This window comes from Xyrauchen texanus, chromosome 4 (assembly GCF_025860055.1).
Source record: "Xyrauchen texanus isolate HMW12.3.18 chromosome 4, RBS_HiC_50CHRs, whole genome shotgun sequence".
NCBI classification, from domain to species: Eukaryota; Metazoa; Chordata; class Actinopteri; order Cypriniformes; family Catostomidae; genus Xyrauchen; species Xyrauchen texanus.
In genome coordinates this window covers 14851806-14874292 of record NC_068279.1, presented here as the reverse complement: position 1 = coordinate 14874292, position 22487 = coordinate 14851806, and the positions used below count along the sequence as shown (strand labels likewise).

Genomic DNA, 22487 nt, shown 5'->3' with positions numbered 1-22487 from the left:
AGCCATTTTCAGATCTCTCCAGAGATGTTCAATCAGGTTCAAGTCTGGGTTCTGGCTGGGCCACTCAAGGACATTCACAGAGTTGTCCCGTAGCCACTCCTTTGTTATCTTGTCTGTGTGCTTACGGTTGTTGTCCTGTTGGAAGATGAACCTTCACCCCAGTCTGAGGTCCAGAGCGCTCTGGAGCAAGTTTTCATCAAGGATGTCTCTGTGCATTGCTGCATTCATCTTTCCCTTGATCCTGACTAGTCTCCCAGTTCCTGCTGCTGAAAAACAGCCGCACAGCCTGATGCTGCCACCACCATGCTTCACTGTAGGGATGGTATTGGCCAGGTGATGAGCGGTGCCTGGTTTCCTCCAGACATGACGCTTGCCATTCAGGCCAAAGAGTTCAATCTTTGTTTCATCAGACCATAGAATTTAGTTTTTCATGGTCCGAAAGTCCTTCAGGTGCCTTTTAGGAGTGGTTTCCATCTGGCCACTCTACCATACAGGGCTGATTGGTGGAGTGCTGCAGAGATGGTTTTTCTTATGGAAGGTTCTCCTCTCTCCACAAAAACGCTGGAGCTCTGTCAGAGTGACCATCAGGTTCTTGGTCATCTCCCTGACTAAGGCCCTTCTCCCCCGATCGCTCAGTTTGGCCGGGCAGTCAGCTCTAGGAAGAGCCCTGGTGGTTCCAAAGTTCTTCCATTTACAGATGATGGAGGCCACTATGCTCTTGGGAACCTTCAATTTAGTCAAAACAAATGTGTAGCCTTCCCCAGATCTGTGGAACAATACAATCCAGTTCCTTTGATCTCATTGCTTGGTTTTTGCTCTGATATGCATTTTCAGCTGTAAGACGTTATATAGACAGGTGTGTGCCTTTCCAAATTATGTCCAATCAATTGAATGTCCAATCAATCAATCAATCAAAGGTGCACTCCAATCAAAGTGTAGAAACATCTCAAATATGACCCAGAGAAATTGGATGCACCTGAGCTAAATTTCAAGTGTCAGAGCAAAAGGTCTGAATACTTATGTCAATGTGATATTTCAGTTTTTTTTTCTCCCCTTTTCTCCCCAATTCCCAATGCACTCTAAGTCCTCATGGTGGCGTAGTGACCTCAATCAGGGTGGCAGAGGACGAATCTCAGTTGCCTCCACATCTGAGACTGTCAAGCAGTGCACCTTATCACGTGGCTTGTTGAGCGTGTTACCATGGAGACATAGCGCATGCTGGGGGGGGGTGGTAGTCAGCATCTTTACTCGCTGAGCTACCCAGGCCCCTACTTCTTTCTTTTTTTTAAATTTGCAAAGTAATCAAAAATCTGTTTTTTGCTTTGTCATTATGGGATATGGAGTGCAGATTGATGTGACATTTTTGTTTGTTTTTAACACCATTCTGAGTAAATTCTAGAGACTGTTGTTTTGAGTAAAAATCCCAGGAGATCAGCAGTTACAGAAATACTCAAACCATCCTGTCTGGCACCAACAATCATCCATGCGATTATCTAATCAGCCAAACATCAATAGATGCTATTTACAATAAGTGCAAATAATGTTAGATGCTATATGCACCCTGGTGAAAATAGTGGCAGATAATATTTTCACACATAATGAAATACTAACATATAGTACTTGGGCATCTCTCCAGCATGATTAATGTGTTTAGAGTCCCACAGACACCCTACACCTACCCCTAAACCTAACCTTCCATTACAAAAACTAACAGTTATTTTACTACATTGACCATATATATGCACCATGGTACTTTGTAGTAAAATTATAGTAACCAGAAAATTAAACATACTATATAAACACCATATTACTGTAGTAACACCATGGTTAATTGCATTAAATTTATGGCTTCTGCCAAAAAAAACATGGTTACAACAATATTACTATAGTAAAACAGTAATATTGTTTAATAATACTGATAAATCAATCAGAAGGTTGCTGGTTCGAGCCCCACAGCCACCACCATTGTGTCCTTGAGCAAGGCACATAACTCCAGGTTGCTCCAGGGGGATTGTCCCTGTAATAAGGTCTCTGTAAGTCGCTTTGGATAAAAGCGTCTGCCAAATGCATAAATGTAAATGTAAATGTAAATGTAAAACCAAATTTAAATTGACCAGGATCAAACCTTCCTCTCAGCTCCCCAACCTTCATCATGACCAAATCACTGCAAGAAAAACAAGCTTTATATTCATTTTTATCTATTATTATTATAAGTAGAATTAAAATAAAATATTAATAGTGGAGACAGATAACAGGATGGGAAAAAGTGGTACAAAAGGTGGATTTGAAAACCGGTCCTCCAAACGAAAGAAACACATCTACACTGTTGTAACACTCCATGACACTACAGTGTGCAGATTCCCTTTAATTTCTTATTTGCATCCACCAGACTACAAATAGCACTTTGTGGCAGGTGCTTTTTAAACCTAGTGCAAATAGTCTCTCCGTTACTTGATTCAGTGTAGTATTAAGTCTAGGTCTATCCAGAGTATAATTATTTAAAAATACAATTTATGGTATAATTATTCCAATACAACTGAATATGAGATGAGCAGAACTCTTTTGAGATTAAACAAAATATTACTAGAATAAATAGTTTTATACATTTACAGTCAGCAAAAAATTATGCAGAAACCTTTCAAATCCTGGTTTGATCTGGCCCTTTATCTACACTTTGTAATGTCTCTAAGGGATGTATGAATGTTAGCAGAGAGAACAATCTCATTTTTCACAGTGCTTGTTATTGGAAATCTGCCCTTCCTCAGAGTTTCAAGCCGCACTGCTCAAATACATGAAATACACTAAATAATATGGCCCTTGGCCTTAAAGCACAGGTTGCCATGGTAATGAACTCTAAAGAACAATATATTGAGCCACTAGCCAGAGCAAACCCCACAATTAGCTCACTAACAAGCATCACTTTGAGCCACATATTCCTCTGAGCTAGCCATCTACATCTATCTACATGACAATGTGACACAAAACAGTTATTTCAGCTGTCACTGGTGACTAAACACCTACTACTGCAAGCACTGCAAGCATCAGATCATCTAATGATCTACAAGTGAAATCATCTTTCAGAACTGCAGGATCTGACTTCACCAAACACATCTCCAATTCCAGTCGCACAGGTGTAGTCTTGCCTTGCAAAAAGCAGGATCCTTGAGCTCTTCTGCTCTTGTCTCAAATTGTGAAATGAATAAAAATAACAACAAACATACAGATACTGTTACAGTATACAGAACTCAGGGTATGAGCTTGACCTTACATATTAGAAGTGAAATAAGAGTGAAACTGGCTTTAAATGTCACCAGACTCTTTGCTGATAAAATATTCTCTACTTAGAGCACCAATCAATAAAGACCTATTTTCCAGTGGCATTGGTGAGGAAGCATCTGCCAGTTAAACACGCGGAGTCCACCTGAAAACATATATACAACGTGACGTCACACCGTGACGCGATCACTCCTGTCAGAGGAGCAGAACTCCAGGTTAGCCAGGTTTTGCATTAAACACGAGGTTCAGACTTCAGCTTCTGAAACTATAATATTGGAGGAATGTTATATGTACATGCCATAGTGGAATATTGCGCAGACGGCCAAGTTACCGCAGTGGTGACGTCAGCGCTCAAATAAGCACATCGTCAGTCCAATTACATCGAAAAAACAACACATCTTCGAGGTAGAATTAACCTGACCTGTTGCAAAACAACTTCAGGTGCAAAGTGAAACGCAAGAGATTAGGAAATCAATTGTGTGTTTTCGAGTGTTACACTGAGAGAGAAGGTAACATTTGAATATAGTGTCACATATGGCACGTTAATTGTAGAAGCAGAGCCTGTCACGTTAATTGCTTGCACGCGGATCTCCGCGCGCTCCCGCTACCTGTCAATCCTCCGCTGTCCTCTCCGTATCCGCGTCTGCGCTGCAGCACGAAGTAATCGTTGGATTTTTCCGTCACCCATAATTTAAGCGCATTTTTAAGAAGCACCTCTTCGGGTTTAAGCCACATATTAGAGTCTGTTTTTCTGGGCTACACGTCCACTGTCATGACACTCCGCTCATCTCAAGCGCATCATGTTGAGTTTGCTCTTGCGGAGCTTTTCCCACATCGACAGAAACCGAGCTAAAGGCAGCAACAGCGGCGCCACTGGGATTGTAGTCTTCCACATCTGCTCTGTGAGCAGAGAAGAGCCAAAACGTCAAAAAAGACAAACTACACCTCCCATAACTCTTACGTCACTGCGTGACTATTTCGTCAATAGCCTACTATTCATTCAAAGAATAAAGTAGCCTATATCTCCATTCCTTTTTAAATATTTAAATCAGGAGAACTTCAAGACATTTTTAAACCAGTCTCATTAAGTCTAAGAAAAGAGAATTAACATTTTCAAACAATAAATAGAGGGGTGTGTGTGCGTGTGTGTAGCCAGAGATTATTTAGCAGAGAAGGGCCACTTCTATTTAAATGAATGGGAGAAACTGGAACGCCCAACCAAGTCAGATCCTAAATTGTGTAAACGTATTTTTAAAATCGTATCTTATTATTAAATTATCTTGTAGACCTATTCAGGTTGTAGTCCAAAAATCCAGACGCGAATTAGTATTTTCGAGACCATGGGTATCCATGCGTAGTAACTTAATCCAATGAATAAATGTTCTCCCGAACCCATACATTTCCAAAATCTTAAAAAGATAATTCCATTCTCAGGGCCGACATCAGGATTTATAGATAAGGGGACGACATTTTCCAAATACCCAAATCAGGAGTGCTTGTACGTGCTCATTGCCAAATTGGATCCAAAAAAACTAATTTTCTTTTTATAATACTAATTACTAAATACTATAATTACTAATTATAATGTATTATCCCGTGTACTGTATTTCCACATACATTCATCTACGCAAATTACGTGGGAAGGTGCTCACGGAGATGGTGCTTAAGGTTTGAAGTGTTTCCTGCCCGAGCCGATTATTTTTGCAGCAAACTTTACAGACTGGGTAGCCATCAACATTGATGGTGCTTCGTGGGACTTTTACATAGCCAAATTTGGGTTATGTAAAAGACCAAGTTGAAATGTGTTTTAATGATAACAATTAATGTATTTTTCATGTAAAAACATATACACTCCATTTTCTGTGATATAAGTCAGTAGGTAAATTGTTGTACTTGATCCCATTAAGGGTCAACCATAGACCTTGGGCCCCCCTGGGCCTTGGGTCATCTGTACCCTTTGACCCTTCCTGAAGGGCCTGTCAATTCTACCATATAAAACGCCTTTTCGGTGTCAAGTGAGATGGCAGTGACCGGAGACTGATCATTCGCCACTGACCACATGATATTGATGAAATGCCTAATGTTATCAGAAAAGCTGCATAAAATGTTTTATTCTACAACATAAATCACACACAGTCAAGTAGAAAAACTATTCATGTGTTATTAAAAAAAGGGTTGAGATCAAATTTGTTTGGATTTCTAAAGTCTTCATTTCAAGATAACTGACAAGTTTCAAATTTGCCTAACTATTCACATGCACACCCCTTCAAATCAAGATGCACAGGTCCATATAATGTTGATGACACAAAGCTCTGTTACCTAACCTCCTGACAGTTTTCACACTCACACATATGCAAGTCAAACAAGATGGATACAGGAATTTCATAAATGATTTTATTTACAATATCAAGCTTAATGTCAGTACTATTCATTCAAAGAATAAAGAATATTTCCATTCCTTATTTAAATATTTAAATCAGGAAAACTTAAATACATTTTAAATCCAGCCCTTTTAAGTCAACGAAAAGAGTATTAAACATAAATAGGTATGTGTAAGGCACAATCTTTCTTGAAATGTCATCAAATTTTCACCAAAACTGGAAAAATATATTGTCTAATAAACCATGAATAGCAGGGGAAAAAGTACATGTGTCATGTCCACTGATGAACAGCAATTGGAGCACTCTGTCCCTCTCTGTGCATCTTTACAGCTGATCTGACTTCATCATGATTTTTGTGAAGGCTGTGAGTGTCAAACCCTGACACATCTAAAGTGGGAATTAAACCCTGAATCAGCAATAACAATAATTAACCCTGAATTAACCACAGAGAATTAATCCATGATCGGCCCAGAAATCACTGACATCACCCACAGGGACAACAGACAGACACACAGAGACAGATAGACAGACGGAGAGAGAGAGAAATAGAGAGAGAATTTAAAGGCACGTAGTAAGAATCTAATCAGAAAAGTGCTCAAGGACTAAAAGTCATCAAAACCACTCATATGCATGAGTGCAGTGTGTTAGTGTCTGTCTGTGCTGCTTAGGTCCTGACTTCACTCTGGCTGTGAATGTCGCTCTCGAAGGCAAGATTATCATATTGAGGTGGTACCTCCAGCTGCTCGTCTCGCAGACCTGCAAACCAATAACAACAAACCACTCAAATTATAAACTATAATTATAGTACATTGTGCTTGAGTTGCATACTTCTGTATTTTGAAGGAATATTCAGAGTCCAATACAAGTAATGCTGATTAAACAGCATTTGTGGCATAATATTGATTACCATAAAAAAATTGACTCATCCCACCTTTTCTTTAAAAAAGCAGTGAGGTTACAGTGAGGCACTTACAATGGAAGTGAATGGGGGGGGCATTTTTGGAGTGTTTAAAAAGGCAGAAATGTGATGTTTCTAATTTTATAAAAGTGCTCACATTAATTCTTCTGTTAAAACTTGTGTATTCTTTGAGCCGTCTTTATGTTGTTTAAATCTTTTTACTTTCATTTTACATTCGTCGTGGGAATTAAGTTGTAAAATTGGACATAGATAAGGTTAATTGGATAAACCAGCCCGTCTGGGACCAACAATCATCCATACGATTATGTAATCAGCCAATCTTGTGGCTGCAGTGCAGTGCATAAAATCATAGATACGGGTCAGGAGCTTCAGTTCATGTTCACATCAACCATCAGAATGGGGAACAAATGTGATCTCAGTGATTTGGACCATGGCATCATTGTTGGTGCCAGACGGGCTGGTTTGAGTATTTCCAAAACTGCTGATCTGCTGGGATTTTCACACACAACAGTCTCTAGAATTTACTCTAGAATAGCAAGTTTCTAACAGTTGGGAGAAATGTTAGTGTGTGTGTTTTTCAAACCATTTTGTGCATCTTCAGCAAGACCGAGCTGCTCGTGTCCATGCATGGATGCATAGCCAGAGGATGTCGTCTCACTATGTGTGTGAGTCGCTGTCTCACTGTGGATGTCCTAAGAGGTATAAAAAAAAATCTGAAAACATGCACTGTAATCTGTGGCTGCTCCTCAACATCCATCTACATAAAAATAAATGTTCAATACATCTATCAAGGGTTAAAAATACATAGTGCCAAAGATAAAGGGCTCAATCTTTGTTAGCGTGCATAGCACAGCACTACACGCAAAGATCATGCGTGTAGTGATGTCTTATCCAATTTTCGTGAGACTGCTAATTCTAAGCGCAATTTTTGTGCCAGCACAAAGCGCAGGTGGGCATGGATGGGAGTTTTCGTACCATCTATTGCTGTATGCATGCAAACTATGGGTGTATTATATGGTAATAAAGTTGCACATAGCACAATTTGCGATTTTCCTAAGAAATAGGTCATTGCGCTAAGACGTTTTACAACCATGTCTGTCTAAATTCATTTGCTGCATTTGCAGTTTGGGGATTCCACTAGCAGGTGGTAATAAAGTTTATGTCCAAACTCAAAAATGTATTAGAAAAAACTAAATTATTAGATTTGTGTATAACTATCCATGGGTCATGGTTTACTAAGATTTGTTTTTCAAATTATTATATTTACAATTATATTTATGATCTAATTTCTATTGGCATTTTTCAACCTGTTTTCATTGAGTGATTTTTAAGTCCATGCAAAAGAGACGATGGAATTTGGAGAGGGTAAAATGTTTGGATTTGGTATGATTTTCTTTTTTATACTTTTTTATTTTGATTATATTTTAACTTTTTGAAGTGTCATTTATAAATATTTTTGGTTTAATATTTTTTATTTTTTTTTAAGTTTGTTGGACCAGAGTAGCCTGCCAGAAGGAAATGATGGAAATTACACAGAGAGGCCTATAATTTGGGGAAATTCCTCTGAGCTATAAAACAGTGAGGAATTCGGACTGGCGCCAATAAGTCTGAGCTGACCTGTATCTCCCTAGCCTTAACTGTCACAAAAGGGAAGGGAAGAGTGTCCAGAGAAAAACCCAACATTCATTTTCCCCGCTTTCAATGACAAAACCCCCACCCAAGTGACCATCATGTGCTAAAAAACATTATCCAAGACACAGCTTGAACATACTTCCTTTTAAACGATCCCTTCGACCCCTCAAATAATTTATTATTCCATACATATATTCCCCTACAAGTTTCAATAATTACATTTTTCAAAAATCAAAATGGACCAGTAAAAGTGTGTGCTGATAAATCACTGTTAATACAAGCCATGATTTGTGTCAGTAGATGAAAGTTATTAATAATAATTAATTCTCTATAATTTAACAGGGCCAACAAATCCTGACGAGAAATACATTTTCCATGCAAGGACCATGTCACTGTCATAGAAATATGCCTGACATTCAACAAGGATGCAGTTAATGTACAAAGAGGTAAATTCATATTTGTTTTCTTCTAATTCATCGCATATAGTCCATTAACAGACAATGGACTATATAATAGGAGACAGATGCCGCAATAACCGGAGAAGAACCTCAGAATTAAATTGCAGTAGACCCAGCCCATTAGTCCTTTGCATGTGTATTTTCACCAAACCCACTGGAGCCTAGATTTAGCACATGCTTGCACAAAAAAACAAAACTTCATGGCCATGCCCATTGACTTTACGCTTATGACTTAAAGCATTGCACTTCGCTTTGAGCTATTGCTCTTAAAATAGGGCCCAGAGACAGAACTGAACTAACTCTCCAGGTTTCCATTTGTGGAATTCATGATGTCCAGAATCAGTATAAGTAACCTTTGCAACATTTAAGAAGTTACACAGGATCTGCTCACCCTCCAGTTATTGTCTATATTGCTCACAACAGGAGACTAAGCACATCAAAACACCAAAGAGAAGGGACAGAACAATGGAACACCATGTTGCTTTTTTTATTAGCATCCCATGAAACAGGCATACGTTTCTGCATTTTCTGACATCTTTGTCACAACTGCCTTGGGAAATTCTTTGGAACAACCAGAACAAAGGTGCACTCCCAAGGGAGTAGATTATAGGCATAGAGTAGAGATGCTCTGGTGTTCAGAATAGGCTGAGAAGAACCCTTGCATATTGAAAATCCTGGTCCAGTACTTGGATACTGGTGACAGAACATTATAAGCTACAATATTTATCATCACAAAATCAGGGCCTGTGGAATTTATTCACCGCCATGACAGAACAGGAGTCCGGCAAATTGAAGGGCAGTTGAAAAATTTGTTTTATGGTTAACAGCAGGAATTGTAACACCAAGAACCTAATCTGAAATGCAATATATAACACATCATTTGAATTTTATCTCCAAGGAATTCACCATGATTGACATCACCATAGTTTGCATACAATCACAAGCAGACACCAAATTCACAAGTTTGCATGTCCACCTAGTCCTTGAAGCAGAAATGGTAAACAGATTGTTAAAAAGGTAAACAAATTTGGCTTGCTGTCCATAAAGGAGGGTTCAAGCCTGAAGCATGGTCCCCCTTGGACTACTTAACAGAGGTTTGCAGCTGGTTATATAAGCTTACATTGTGATTGACAGGACTAACTTGACAAGCTCCTCTCGAACTCCATTTAAAATTTCCACCAGAATCTAACTTGCTTAACCAGAGACGATAAGATTCTGGATTCCTGTTACTACTCTCTTCTAGTATCCTTGTTTCGCAACTGTGGCCACAGTTCCATATTTGTGACAGTAAACTATAAACGTTGGCTAAGAGATATAGCTCTGGTAAGTAGAGAGGTCAAACTGGACTGATCAAACAGAAGCCATACTCCAGATTTCTTGTATTGCCTCAGCAACCTGTGGAAGTGAAAGAAAGACCCCCAGATGCACAGACCTTTTTATAGGTGCTCTATTGAGAGCATCCTGTCATGCAGTATTACTGTCTGAAATGAGAGCTGGACCAAAGAGACTTGCAGAGGGCAGTCCTGTCAGTGGAACACATTACCAGGGGTGTGCTGTCCAATCTGCTGGATATTTTCACCAAGGTGAGCAGGACTAAGGCCAGTAAAATAATCAACCAATCACCCATACAGTGGGACCGAATGCTACCACAGCTTTAAGCCATGGTCACACTAGGCTTTGAGTATGCAAAATTACTTTGGACAGTGAAACGGACAGGATGTGAAGAAACGCATGAGGGCTTCTAGCTTTAATAAGTAATAGATCACAAATTATAAATTAAAAATGTTATAATATACCAATCCTGCAACAATCAAAACCGCTTTGAAATATGTATTTTTTGTATTGAGCCAAGAGGTCAGTGTGTGACGTTTCAATCTTCTATTGTTCACGTCTTCTCGTCAGAAGAATTTGCAGGTAAACTTGAACTCTGGTGTCAGGCAGAATGCATAATTTTTTCACATGAACGTTTCCGGTCTCCTGGGCTCAGATGTGTTTGATGGAGCGAGAAGTCTAGTGTGACCACAATTTTAGAGCCAATATGGAGAAACTCATCCACCAAACCAACTGGATTCTCAATAAAGATTACACATCCTGCTTCACAGGCCATCCATATCTTATGGACATAACAAAATGCAATTTCACACCTCAACACAAACAAATCTAAACATACACGTATTTTCTTCTGTCTGTAAATGTTGTCAGTTTTCTGTTAAATGTATATCTTGCCCCAATATATACAGTACACTTCACTCAAAAGTTTGGCTGAACTTATTAATTTAGGTTTTTCTCTGATATAAACTCTTATGCTTGAATGTTTGGAATTAGTTCTATAGACAGCTTTTGTGTGCCTATGTATGAACTTCTTTAAAAAAAAATGTAAAAAAAGGGAACGAGTTACAAAATAGTGAAGAAAAAGAAAACAACAAATGCCCAACATGCAGTACATGGGAAGTCCTTCAATGCTTAATACGGTTAAACTAGAAGCTAAAATATGCATTTATTTTTTTGTCACTTTCTAATTGTCACACTTCCAATTTGTGCTATTTAAAGTTTTGAAAGGAAGAAACTTTTAGGGGAAGGATCAAAAGAACAGCTTTTAGCATCATGTTTTACTGTGTTAACGCAAGAAAACAAAAATAAGAGAGGGGAAGTCGCAACATTAGCGTTAGTGTTTAACACAAACACCACAGTTTAATGAGGGCAAATTATGGTCTTTTGAATATTTTTGGAGGTGAAACACACTATGTGAAAACTCACCTCAACTCCAAGTGCTTTAAGTATATCACACTTGCACATAGGGCAGGTTCTGTGTTCCAGAAGCCACGGCTCTATGCAAGAATTATGGAAGTAATGACTGCAAACAGACATAAACACACAAACATAACAAAACACCCAAATCAGGATAGGAAAAAGAGGGTATTTCTGATTTATAGTGAAAACATTTTTGAATGAATGACTCAGGAGGATGTGGGGAGGAGACATACTTGCATGTAAGAATCGACAACACATCTCCTGGTTTGTACAATTCGATACACACTGCACAGGTATCAGCATCAGGGCCAGTCTCCTGCAGGACAAACCCACACATTTTCAATCACTTTATTGACATTATATCTTCAATAAAAAAAAAATCCTTTTTTAATCTCCTTTCATTCTGATACCTGTTTGTATAAATTTGCATTATAATTTTCTATAAAACTTCAGTAAAGTTTCTTTATCTACACTTTTGTTTTTATGATTTGGCTCTGCATAATGAGTCCAAAGGTGCAGTAATGTTTACACTCTTCTACGTTATATATGTGGCCTAAAACTGAATGTTACTACCCACATTGTCAGTTTTTGATTCAAGAAAAATGTAGATGAAAATTATAAACCCTTATGCACTGACAAATACAAACAAAAAGGCAACACACAAATAAAACCTATTTGCACAAGCACATAAACTGGGACATCTTGTTCCAATCAGAAAATACTCACTCACACAATGTCACGCAAAAGTATAGACTTATTTTATTTTGTCTTTATTTAACCAGGCATGTCATTTCTAACATTGACAGACTGACAAGAGGATTTTGTCTTCTATAAGGATAGACGGGAGACATTTATGACATTAATGTGTAAATAAACATGGATATGCACAACTACAGGAAATGGACAGATGTACCTGATCCCCCTGTCTCAGAGTGCGGATCTGCAGCTGACCAATTGCCTTTTTTGCTTCAGCCTTTAGTTTTTCCTGTAAAAGAGCAACAGACAAATAGAGATTCAGGTATGTGTGTGTGTGTGTGTGTGTGTGTGTGTGTGTGTGTGTGTGTGTGTGTGTGTGTGAGATCAGGTGTTTCTGATCTGATCTCACTGGTTTTTCAGCAAGTGTATGAATATTGTAGAACTGTAACGCGAGTACCTACACTAAACACACACACAAAGTGTTTTCTCTGGTCCACAAACACTTGCAAAAAGAGCATTTAAGATACAGACTATTAAGTAAATATGCAGGGGAAAGTTACACTTACCATTTATGAATAAAATAAATTAATAAAAATAAAATCAACCTACATTGTGAGAGCTACAGCTGATTCATTGAGTCAATCAATTCACACATACACTGCACTCCATAATCACACAATATAGAAAATATTATTACAAAATAACAATGATGTGGTTGGTTCACTAATTTCTCACGCTCTGCTTCTAAACCACAGTCACACATGCTGAAAACCTAAATCAATCCATTCAACGCTTTCATAATCAAGCAATAAAAAGGAACATTGTAAAGGGACTCACGGAAAGGAGGAGGCGAAAACTTGCTTGACGATATAAATAATAGTTTAACGAAAAACTAAACAAAACGACAAACACACAAATGTGTCGGACAGCTGCCCGTAAATCTCTCTCTCTGTCCCAATGCAGTCTCCAGTCAGCCTTTATCCCTCTCTGAGGCTTGATTAACTTGATTAGGGGCTGGGTGTGTAGCATCACGAATGAAGGACCTTTGATGAACTGTTCCCTTATGAAGGAAATACGCATGTGCCCATGCACACACGCACGCACGCATACACAAGTTGCATTGAATAGAAAAGGATAGAGCAACAGAACTAGACATGCCTGCAGGGCCCCACTGGCCCAACCCAGAGATGCTCACATGAAACATAAAGGTTTGTGTGTACCTGCATATGTTTATTGACTTATACAGCAAGTAACAACCTTTTCTGAACTGTATGTATTAATATTCTTCAGGTAGACAGTCAAGTGAGCCCTGACCAATGTTAGCTCTAATTTTTGTTCTAACTTAAAGATGATGTGTGTAACTTCTGATAAAATACCTTCTTCTAATCCACCTTAATATGCAGAGACAAATATAAGCAAGTCATTTGTAGGTTCATTTTCTCAAACTGTAAACACTGCATCTCTGTGGTACTATACAAATTTATTTTTGTTTTGAGCGACCCGTCCAGCCTGACACAATAACACTGACTCAACCAATGGCATGAGTTTGGGGCGGGACTATCTATCAACAGTCGATGTGGGGCTTGTTCGGAAGCCTGTATGAAAACAATGTTTATTTCTGCAATTCCGCTCAGTGGCACAGGTGGCAATAGAAATTACACAGTGTAGTATTAATGTTAAGTGAAATGATCAAGTGGTGGTGAATTACTGTTATTTTTCTGCCTCGTTTCCTCAAGATGACTCGAGTAAACTCAAGATAACTTGTTTCGTCAAGGTCACAAGAAGAATAAGTCATGATCGAGAAAACACATTATTTTTAACTTCTGGAAATGTTATGTCCCATGGGTTGATTATTACTAAAACAAATAGGTTTCAACTTAGTTTTAACAAGACCTTCATAAAACAGAGTACAAAAACATTTTATTTGTAAATTGTCTTCTGTAGATTTTACTGTTTAACCTTGTATGACCCCACATCCTAATGCATGTATTATGTTTTGTCATCGCTATACATAATTTGTTTAATTTAAACAAACTGATCTCAGTTCAGGACAGTCTGGGCTGTCATTAAAGGGTTAAACTTTCGATACACTGAGTCATGTGACAAAACAACATGGTGCTGATCACAGCAGAGAAATGCCAACAAACCTACAGTCTTTTGACTCAAACAGGTTTCAATGTAAAAACTTAATTATGCCATGGTGTTAAAACACAATGACAGTGGAGGGGGCTAAAGTGCTATTTTCCCCTCGGAAATCCTATATTCACTGTACATTATCACACTGAGAATCAATGGGTGCATTCAAAGGATGGAAAATGTTGCTTTCAGAAGTTTTACAGAAAATCAGCTGTAACGTCTCAAAAACTTAAATAATCAACACTTGCTTAAATCTGACTTTCTATAGCTTGATTTTATAAAAAATTTCACAGTGTAGTCCTGCTGTCCCCATTTGAGGACATCATTTTTAAGGAAAATGATTTACTCTTCAAAATATATTTTTTTGCATGTTTATTAGGGGCTACAAGTTACAAATCAAAAAGGGAAATTGAAAATGCACACATCAGTTGTGACTCGCGCTCGTGTCTCAGGAGGTTAAGTCTTGTATTAGACCCAGACTTATATTCAGGTGAATGGGAGACTACACCAAATGTAATTTTTTTATTACCCATTTTCAAATTTGCCCACAATCAATAGAAAAACTGCACTTTTATTTTTCTACAACGTTCCAAATTAGTAGAAATATTCAGAGCGATGGATTACGACAATCAGAAGAGAGATGGCAAATTCACTGTCACTCTCTCAGCAGATGTGTTAGAAACCTCATCACATCTGTGGTAACTCGTATTTCAAAACTTATTACAGGTTAATATCATACAAAGTACAATGTTATTAATTTACACTAAATAATTTACAATTTATCTAAAATAAAAAGTAATAAGGCAGAAATATATCATCACATTCTGTGAAAAGGGTCCATTGAACTACAACTGTCCCACAGTAGTAATGATATTTCCATCAGAAAAAACAATTTTGCCCCTAATAAAAAGTTGACAGAAGTGTCAACGAAAAGCATACTAGATGAAATATGAGACATGTGACGTTTGAAGAAAAATAAAATATTTAAAATATTACAAGTAAATGTTTTTAGCAGAACGTTTTTATTGGTTTTAGTTGTCAAACAAGCACTAATTTTGCCAAGTTATGCAAAAAGTGGAAAAACTGTATTGAAATGTGTTTCAAAATACTTTATCATTTTATATAAAAAACATGGAATTCTATTTAACACACGATGTGGTCTAAATGATACTGGTGGAAATTTTAGTTGACTGTTAGTTAAGGTGATGGGAAAAACGGGACATCTGGCTACCCTACTGTTAGTTGACAAATAAAATAAACTACTGAGAGTGTGAAAGATGTTTCAACGAGACTTTACTTTCCAGATGTCCACTAAAAGTGACCAAAGTTGAAGAAACACCCAAAGATGCAACATTTCTTTTGGCTTTCATTTGATTATAAACAGGAATTTCCAATTCCTTTGGATCCACTATGAACTTGAAGTCAAGTCAAGGCAAGTGGTTTTTATTGTGAAATGTTCACAAATAAGTCATCAAGATTTCTCAGCTGTAGTTCTATACTGAAAATCAATGGAAATGTGAATGGACTCCAGTTGAACTGCTGCCCATTTGATAATCTCCAATTCAAGTATAATCTCTATATTTTTTGCCCTGAATCTGACACCAAGACACTGATATGTGTGTGTTAAACTTCCTCTAGCACAGCTCATTCTGTGAAAACAACAGTCAAAACAAAAGATCTGGTTTCTTCTAATTTCAAAAAGCCCATATCACAATCTTTATTCACTAAACAAATTCAGTCTGGCATTGGGATGGGCCAAATTGTAAGGCTAATTGTTAATGTCAAGACAGTTAATAATCAGAGCAGAAATGTTGATAAAGGGAAGGTTGGCACAGGCTTTACATAAGGGGGCTGAAATTCATCAAAATGCTGGAGGTTAATGTTGGTTTAGGGGATTCAGTCCATATGTTGGCTTGGTGTTTAAGATACTTAATATGAAATATTAATATGCAGCCAAAAGTCAGCTCTAGGCCTTTTCAGTTCAATTCTTAGTGATAAACACAAACATGCTCTCTGTTTGACTGTCTCACTAGCACTGACAACCTGTTTTATCTCTCAACCTGTTTCACCAGCACAGATCTACAATTGACTGTTCGCCCGCAGCACAAATGAAATATAAACTATTTTTACGTTTTGAAAATAATATGGCTTGAAGTGAGAAAAACATTATGAATATGAATCGCAAAAAAACAATCCTTTTGATAGCAAGTCAGTTCTGAGTCAGTGTGAAGTTGGTAGTGATTCTTTATTACTACAAGCAGCAGAAACCAGAATGTGTGTGTGTTTCATATCATGTTTTAATTCATATTATGTTACAGCACAAAGGCCATAGTATTTTTTTCAGGTGCAGTAAACTAAAGCTGTTAAGATTAAGATTCAACTTTATTGTCATTGTGCAAAGTACAGGTACAGAGCCAATGAAATGCAGTTGTTTTTGCATATCCCAACTAAGCTGGTGTCAGAGTGCAGGGTCAGCCATGAAACAGCCTTAACCGCTGAGCCACCACTGGCCACTACCTAATCAATTATTGTAATATGCTGAACAAAAGAATTTGTATGTTGTTTTGTATGTTTTTGTGAATAATAAAAAAATTTTTAAAAAAAATAATCAATGTGTGGTGGTGTATTTTTTAATTAGTATTGTCAACTATTTTTCAAAATGTTGCTACAGGCATAAAGTTTTAAATCTATAGCATAACCTTTATGTAAGAATGCCCAAATTTCACTATTTCAGTGATTTTAAAGTATTATGCAGACAAATCTTATCCTGTTTCAATAAGATCAGTTTATATTTTTAAAAGCGAATGGCACAAAAGTTCAGTTAACCCACATTTAGAGAAAGAAATGCATTTATTTTGACAGTTTATTAATGTATTTGAATAAAATAAAATAAATTGACCGATTTTTTTTGTAACACTTCTGACAGTTAATTTAAACCTGGGATTTTGCAAAGTAAATATTACAGTATGTAATAACAATAGTAAATATCTGTACTTAAGCTTTTCTTTATCATTCATTTAAAGATAATTATTCTGTGTTTTAGAGGTTTATGACTCTATTCTAACAATTAATATATGTTACAAGTAAACGATTTCATGGAATTATAGGTAGATTTCTTGTAGAATTACAGAAATAGATGTTCATTATGATAATTATTGTTGTTGTTTTTTACAGTTTATTTATGTTTTTAATCCGACAGTACTTTTCTGTTTTTCATTTTCTGTTTTTGTTTAACGCTTACATTGAATTTCACATAAAATACAGTATGTTTTATCTCTATTCCATGAAACAAAGGAGTTTGGGAGGCATTCATCCTTTTTTATAGGAGTTATTAATTAATTAAATTAATCTTTTAAAATCAATCATTATTTGCAGGCATTATATTAATCCATCTTGCCAGTTCTTTATGGCGAGTAGGTAAATTAAAAATAAATATAGTGTATTTAAATAAAATAAAAGACTGCAATAAATCTATATTTAGAATCTGAAATAAATAATTTATAGGGGTGAGAATTTATGCAATGAAAGAGAGTCTATTCGATTCACAGGTTTTTGATTTGATTCATAATGAAATTCAATTTGATTAACGATTAAATTCAGCATAAACAAAATGCATTTCTAGTGGTCTTAAATCACTTCCCCTAATGTGTCTTAATCAAGAAAAAGAAAGGCAAACTACTTGTGTTTTCCACCAAAAGTAACTTGAAAGAAATCATTAGAATACATTTAGGCCTACTCTATACAGGCTACTTGGAATGCACGAGGCGGCAGCCTAATTTAATATTTGTGTATTTTAAAATATTGTCTACTGATTTGCTGAATTGCTGATAATTCAATTATTAACCAACAAAATTCTCGATTCAAAAATCATATTTCAAGATTGATGCATATGAGTCGGCAAGATTAGTAGTCTATGCATCGAGAAAATTAGTGAATTGTTAAACCCCTAATAATTTATCACAAGATTTAGTCGATCTTGTGGATTTTACTTTTCTTTTTTCTTCTCTCTGTAAAGTGCGCTTTAAGAGACATGGTGGAATGACTTCATTTCATCAGAGATGTCACTTCAATTACAGCTGATTCAGCATCTCTTAGTGATGTTACCCAGAACATAACCTGCCACGGAGCAGGTTAGCCATGGAGCGCAAGTTACTACGGTGATCAGTAGAGGATCCCGGCATAGGCAATATAGGCAGCCACCTAGTGTGGCAATGCTCTCTGGGGCAGCACTACAGGGTACCTGATGGGGAAAGGTGTCCCGAACTGTACCGCCCCAAATCATGCCCTGTCCCGGAAGATTGTGATATGAGAAAGGTGCATCAAACCGAGCCACCACGCCCCCGCAGAGAGCTTGCAAGATAACGATGTGGAAAAGGAGCCCAGAATTGTTCCTGACAGGCTACTCAGCCTTAAAGAATTATGGCTACTAGTGTAAAAATGTATACGTTAATATGAGATCTCCTTCATACAGTAGTCACTTACACACATACAACCTTTTCCAGAAAATGATCCAATTTTCAGTTTACAGGTCATGTGTGAAAACGCCCCTCTTCTAAAACACCGGTCAATTTTCCACTGGCTATCTCCATAATGAGAAGTTGTAAAATTACTTTTTTGAGACTCGGAACAGAGAGGCTGCAACATCAACAACAGCACACCCGCACATCCATGTTTGTTTACATCTACCATGCATATCATAGAACAGCTGTGTGTGTTTCCACGGGGGTTTGTGATCGGATCAACTTCACAGGAGTGATCCTCAGTTGTTTTGTGTGTGATGTCCAGTTTTTTCTGTATCCAATACATAGTCAGTAAGTGTGCGATACATTTGAAGATATAAAATATTCTGTTCATATTTTAGAAGAGGCGTAGTTTAATACAGCCTAAAAGTGCTTCTCTTTGTCCAAGCGATGAAGAAATATGTCAACTGAAAAAATAATTACACCTCAGAGTTAAACAATATTTTGGTGCTGATGTGTGAATAGTCACAAAATGGAAAAAAAGACAGAAACCATTGCATGTATGACTAGCAGTGTACATTTACCAGTTTACCCTATTTACCAAAGAGGCTATAAAAGATCTCCATCATAAAGTGTTTATAGCTTTCAGAATTTGTAATTATGTTTATTCTCTTTTTTAACAATCATATTTATTTCTCATAATAGTGCTGTCTATTAACCAAGTTACCACAGTTCTTTTGGAATAGCAATTCAAATATGGTACTCTGGCAGAAACAACAGTAAGGTGCACTAAATATGTTTTGCTCATTAAAAACGTTTTAATTCTAAAGAAATGAATAGCAATTTCTAAACATATGTATAGAATCATGAGCACTCATATGAGATGAAGTCATGTCAGTAACCTTATAAAAGCAGTTTTATTCTACATTTAGAGGATCCTCTCATGGGGGAGGCCATGTTAAGATCACATGACCAGCCAATTACCTCTTGCTTAATCTTAGTAACCACCCTGTTATTGGACACTCATGGATCTAATTAATAATGGCTAACTCTGAATAGTGGATTTCTACAACAACATTGGTAACTGAAAACTAAGTGCATGTTAATGTGTCACTAAGTCCAAATAAATTACTGAGTGCACCTTTAAACTCCATCAAAACAGCAGCTACCTGTGTGCAGGTCCAGTTATGTTGTACCTGTTTGCGGTTCTGTTGTCTGAGGCCATTTAGTCTTCGTGCATAGTAGAAGATGAAGTATCCAACCATTGCCGCGGTGACGATGAAGAAGGAGATTGAGACGAAAAACACAGAATAGTTGTTCATCCAGGGACCGTGCTGATTCCCGACCTCTATTGCTATGGCAACAGGCACGCCTTGCTTCAGCAGCCGAACCAGATCCAGCCCATGGATGTACCCAATCATAACGGCAACGATGCTCGTGCCTAGAGAGACACACACAGAGTAGACGCAAATGAAAACAATCGCAGGACGCATGCGCGCACAAAAAACATGCCAGCGCGCATAGCAACCTGACAGTTGAGAATCACAGAGTCGTTAGCAACATCGTTTTATTTTGATTAACTGTTTAGTTGCATAATAAATATGTAACAAAAGAAACATAAACTTATAGATAAATCTAAATGGGAGAGGAAATCCAGGAACCCTGTGTGGATTAGACACTGAAGTTAAGGCACAGTGCATGGTGTCATAAAAACAGTGGTCACTGACAGAGTCAAGAGTATGTTTTGGGGTAGATGTGAGCCCGGATCATTTATAATTTAGTCCCCGACGAACAAAAAAGTTGTTTGCAGGCGCATTACACAAAAACACTGCATGACCAATTCACAAAACACAAACCAGATCAGACTAGATCTGAAACTGCTGTTCTAGACCGGCTTCCTTGTTTTTCCTTGACAGGTATGAGAAGACTGTGGGCTCATCAGCTCAGACGAGATTCTAGGGACGTGAGCTCTGTATAAGCCGTTCAGTTTACATAACTTGCACAACACAGCAATCGGGTTAGAGTACAGCTGGCGCCCAACTGAGAATTGATTGATAAGAGTAAAAAGGCAAGAGAACACGTACACATACACGAACGTCTTAACAAATACATAGACTGTCAATAGACCATCTGTTGTCCTGAGTCTGTTAGGTCACCTCCAGACCTCACCTGAAGCTGTAACTTGGAAACATACCTGGGTGAGACATCTGAATGACCCGATTTTGAATTATTCTGAATGTTCCGTATTCGTTGATAATGACAGCAGCTGCAGCTCCGTTCATAGCCGCGACGTTAATTTTGTCGGAGAAAGTGCATCCGTTTCCGCGCTGGATTAAGGCGATCCAACCCCTCGAGCCGTTCGGTCGGCGATAAACCGTGTCCCATTCACAGCCGTCTATCGGTTCAGCTAAATATACATTCCCCGCGACAGAAGTTTTGGGTGAATCTTGTCCATACAACCCCATCTCCTCTTGATGCCAGCTGGTTTGGTTTGTTTCTGGAACGACGTAGGAAATGTTCAGGTATGCGGTGCACAGGTAAGTGGCCCGCACACTCGACACCTGGAGAGCAGAGGCCACCAACAGCCATGAAAACACATCCCATCTCGTAAGAGGCCCCATAGCCTACTCGACGAACCAGCGCTGCCGTAAAGTAGGCTATAAAAAATAAAAATAAAAAACTGGGTCTGGACTTAAAATGTTTTTAAAATTGTTCCGTAAACACACCTTAAAGTTAACTCCTTGCTTGAGCGCCTACATGTGTTTAGGTAACGCAACTGAGTAGAAACTCTACCTAGCTGAGGTCAAGTATCCCTGGCTGAAGCTTGCAGAACGGGGCGGGGCAGCATATTGGGGCGGAGCTATACAAGTCGCCCCGCCCATAACTTACTCTCATTGGCTTGGTCATCTTATACAGGTGTACATGAAAAGAGATGCGTTTTAAAATAATGTAGCCCGATCATTTTTATTATAGTGCTGCTGTGACTCGTAAGTTATATGAAATTGTGTTGTACCTCCCGGTTCATTGCAAACAAATGTATTAAGAGTCAGACTGAGCAGCCTGTTGTTGTTTCAGTCATGTTGAAAGCGGAGGACAAAATTACTAAGCCTACTATGGCGAAGATTCAACTTTAATGCGGTCGTAGCCAGTTTTGAAATAATTAAGCAAGATTGTTTTTATTTTAGTGCCATGACTCGTACGTGACTTTGTGTTGTAGGCCTACCTCATGTGTCATTTCAAACAAATGTTGGACTGTCGCATGGACTGATGAACAAATTTTGTTGATGTGTCTGTCTGCTGTCATTCAAATCTATAATCAAAAAGTTGTGCAATTTCACAAAGCCATCATTATAATGCACGATTATAGAAATGCATTATTATTTAAATGAATTATAATATATGTAAATATTTAAATAATCACCATAGTGTGAAAACAGGGCTGTAACCAGGGTTTAAAAAAGAGTAAGGTCCACAGTGGGGGCCAAGTCATTTACCAAAATTACACCTACAAATGCAACATATTCTATACATTAATAATGTAAAAAAAAAAAAAAAAAGTACAGAAACCAATTATAATACTGAAATTATTTTAATAGCAAATGCGGTTAACAATATTAATAGGCCTACATAGTTTTTTCACACAGAAATTCACATTTGAAAATAAAGCATTGGTTTTGAGTTAGGCAGCAAAATGTACTCATATAAACTACAGAAAAATCAGCTAAAGTTAATTAACAACTAATTTATCAAGGGCTATGTTAACTCCTAGGGCTATGTT

General features: G+C 37.6%; 2 protein-coding genes across 2 annotated transcripts in view; both read right to left on the bottom strand.

The window, feature by feature from the left end:
• Positions 1-4011, bottom strand: part of LOC127638859 (TBC1 domain family member 8B-like) — a 33089-nt gene extending 29078 nt beyond the window's left edge. Inside the window, exon 1 of the mRNA XM_052120594.1 lies at positions 3885-4011. Coding sequence (XP_051976554.1) covers positions 3885-4011 — 127 coding nt within the window. The remainder of the gene's footprint in view (positions 1-3884) is intronic.
• A 1524-nt stretch (positions 4012-5535) lies between these two features.
• LOC127638797 (E3 ubiquitin-protein ligase RNF128-like) lies at positions 5536-21527 on the bottom strand. Its single transcript, XM_052120541.1, has 7 exons — positions 20904-21527; positions 19906-20150; positions 12331-12402; positions 11651-11733; positions 11424-11520; positions 7160-7268; positions 5536-6413 (listed from the first exon to the last, which is right to left on the bottom strand). The coding sequence occupies exons 1-7, from the start codon at positions 21328-21330 to the stop codon at positions 6322-6324; spliced, it is 1125 nt and encodes a 374-aa protein (XP_051976501.1). The 5' UTR covers positions 21331-21527; the 3' UTR covers positions 5536-6321.
• Between the last annotated feature and the right edge of the window lie 960 nt (positions 21528-22487).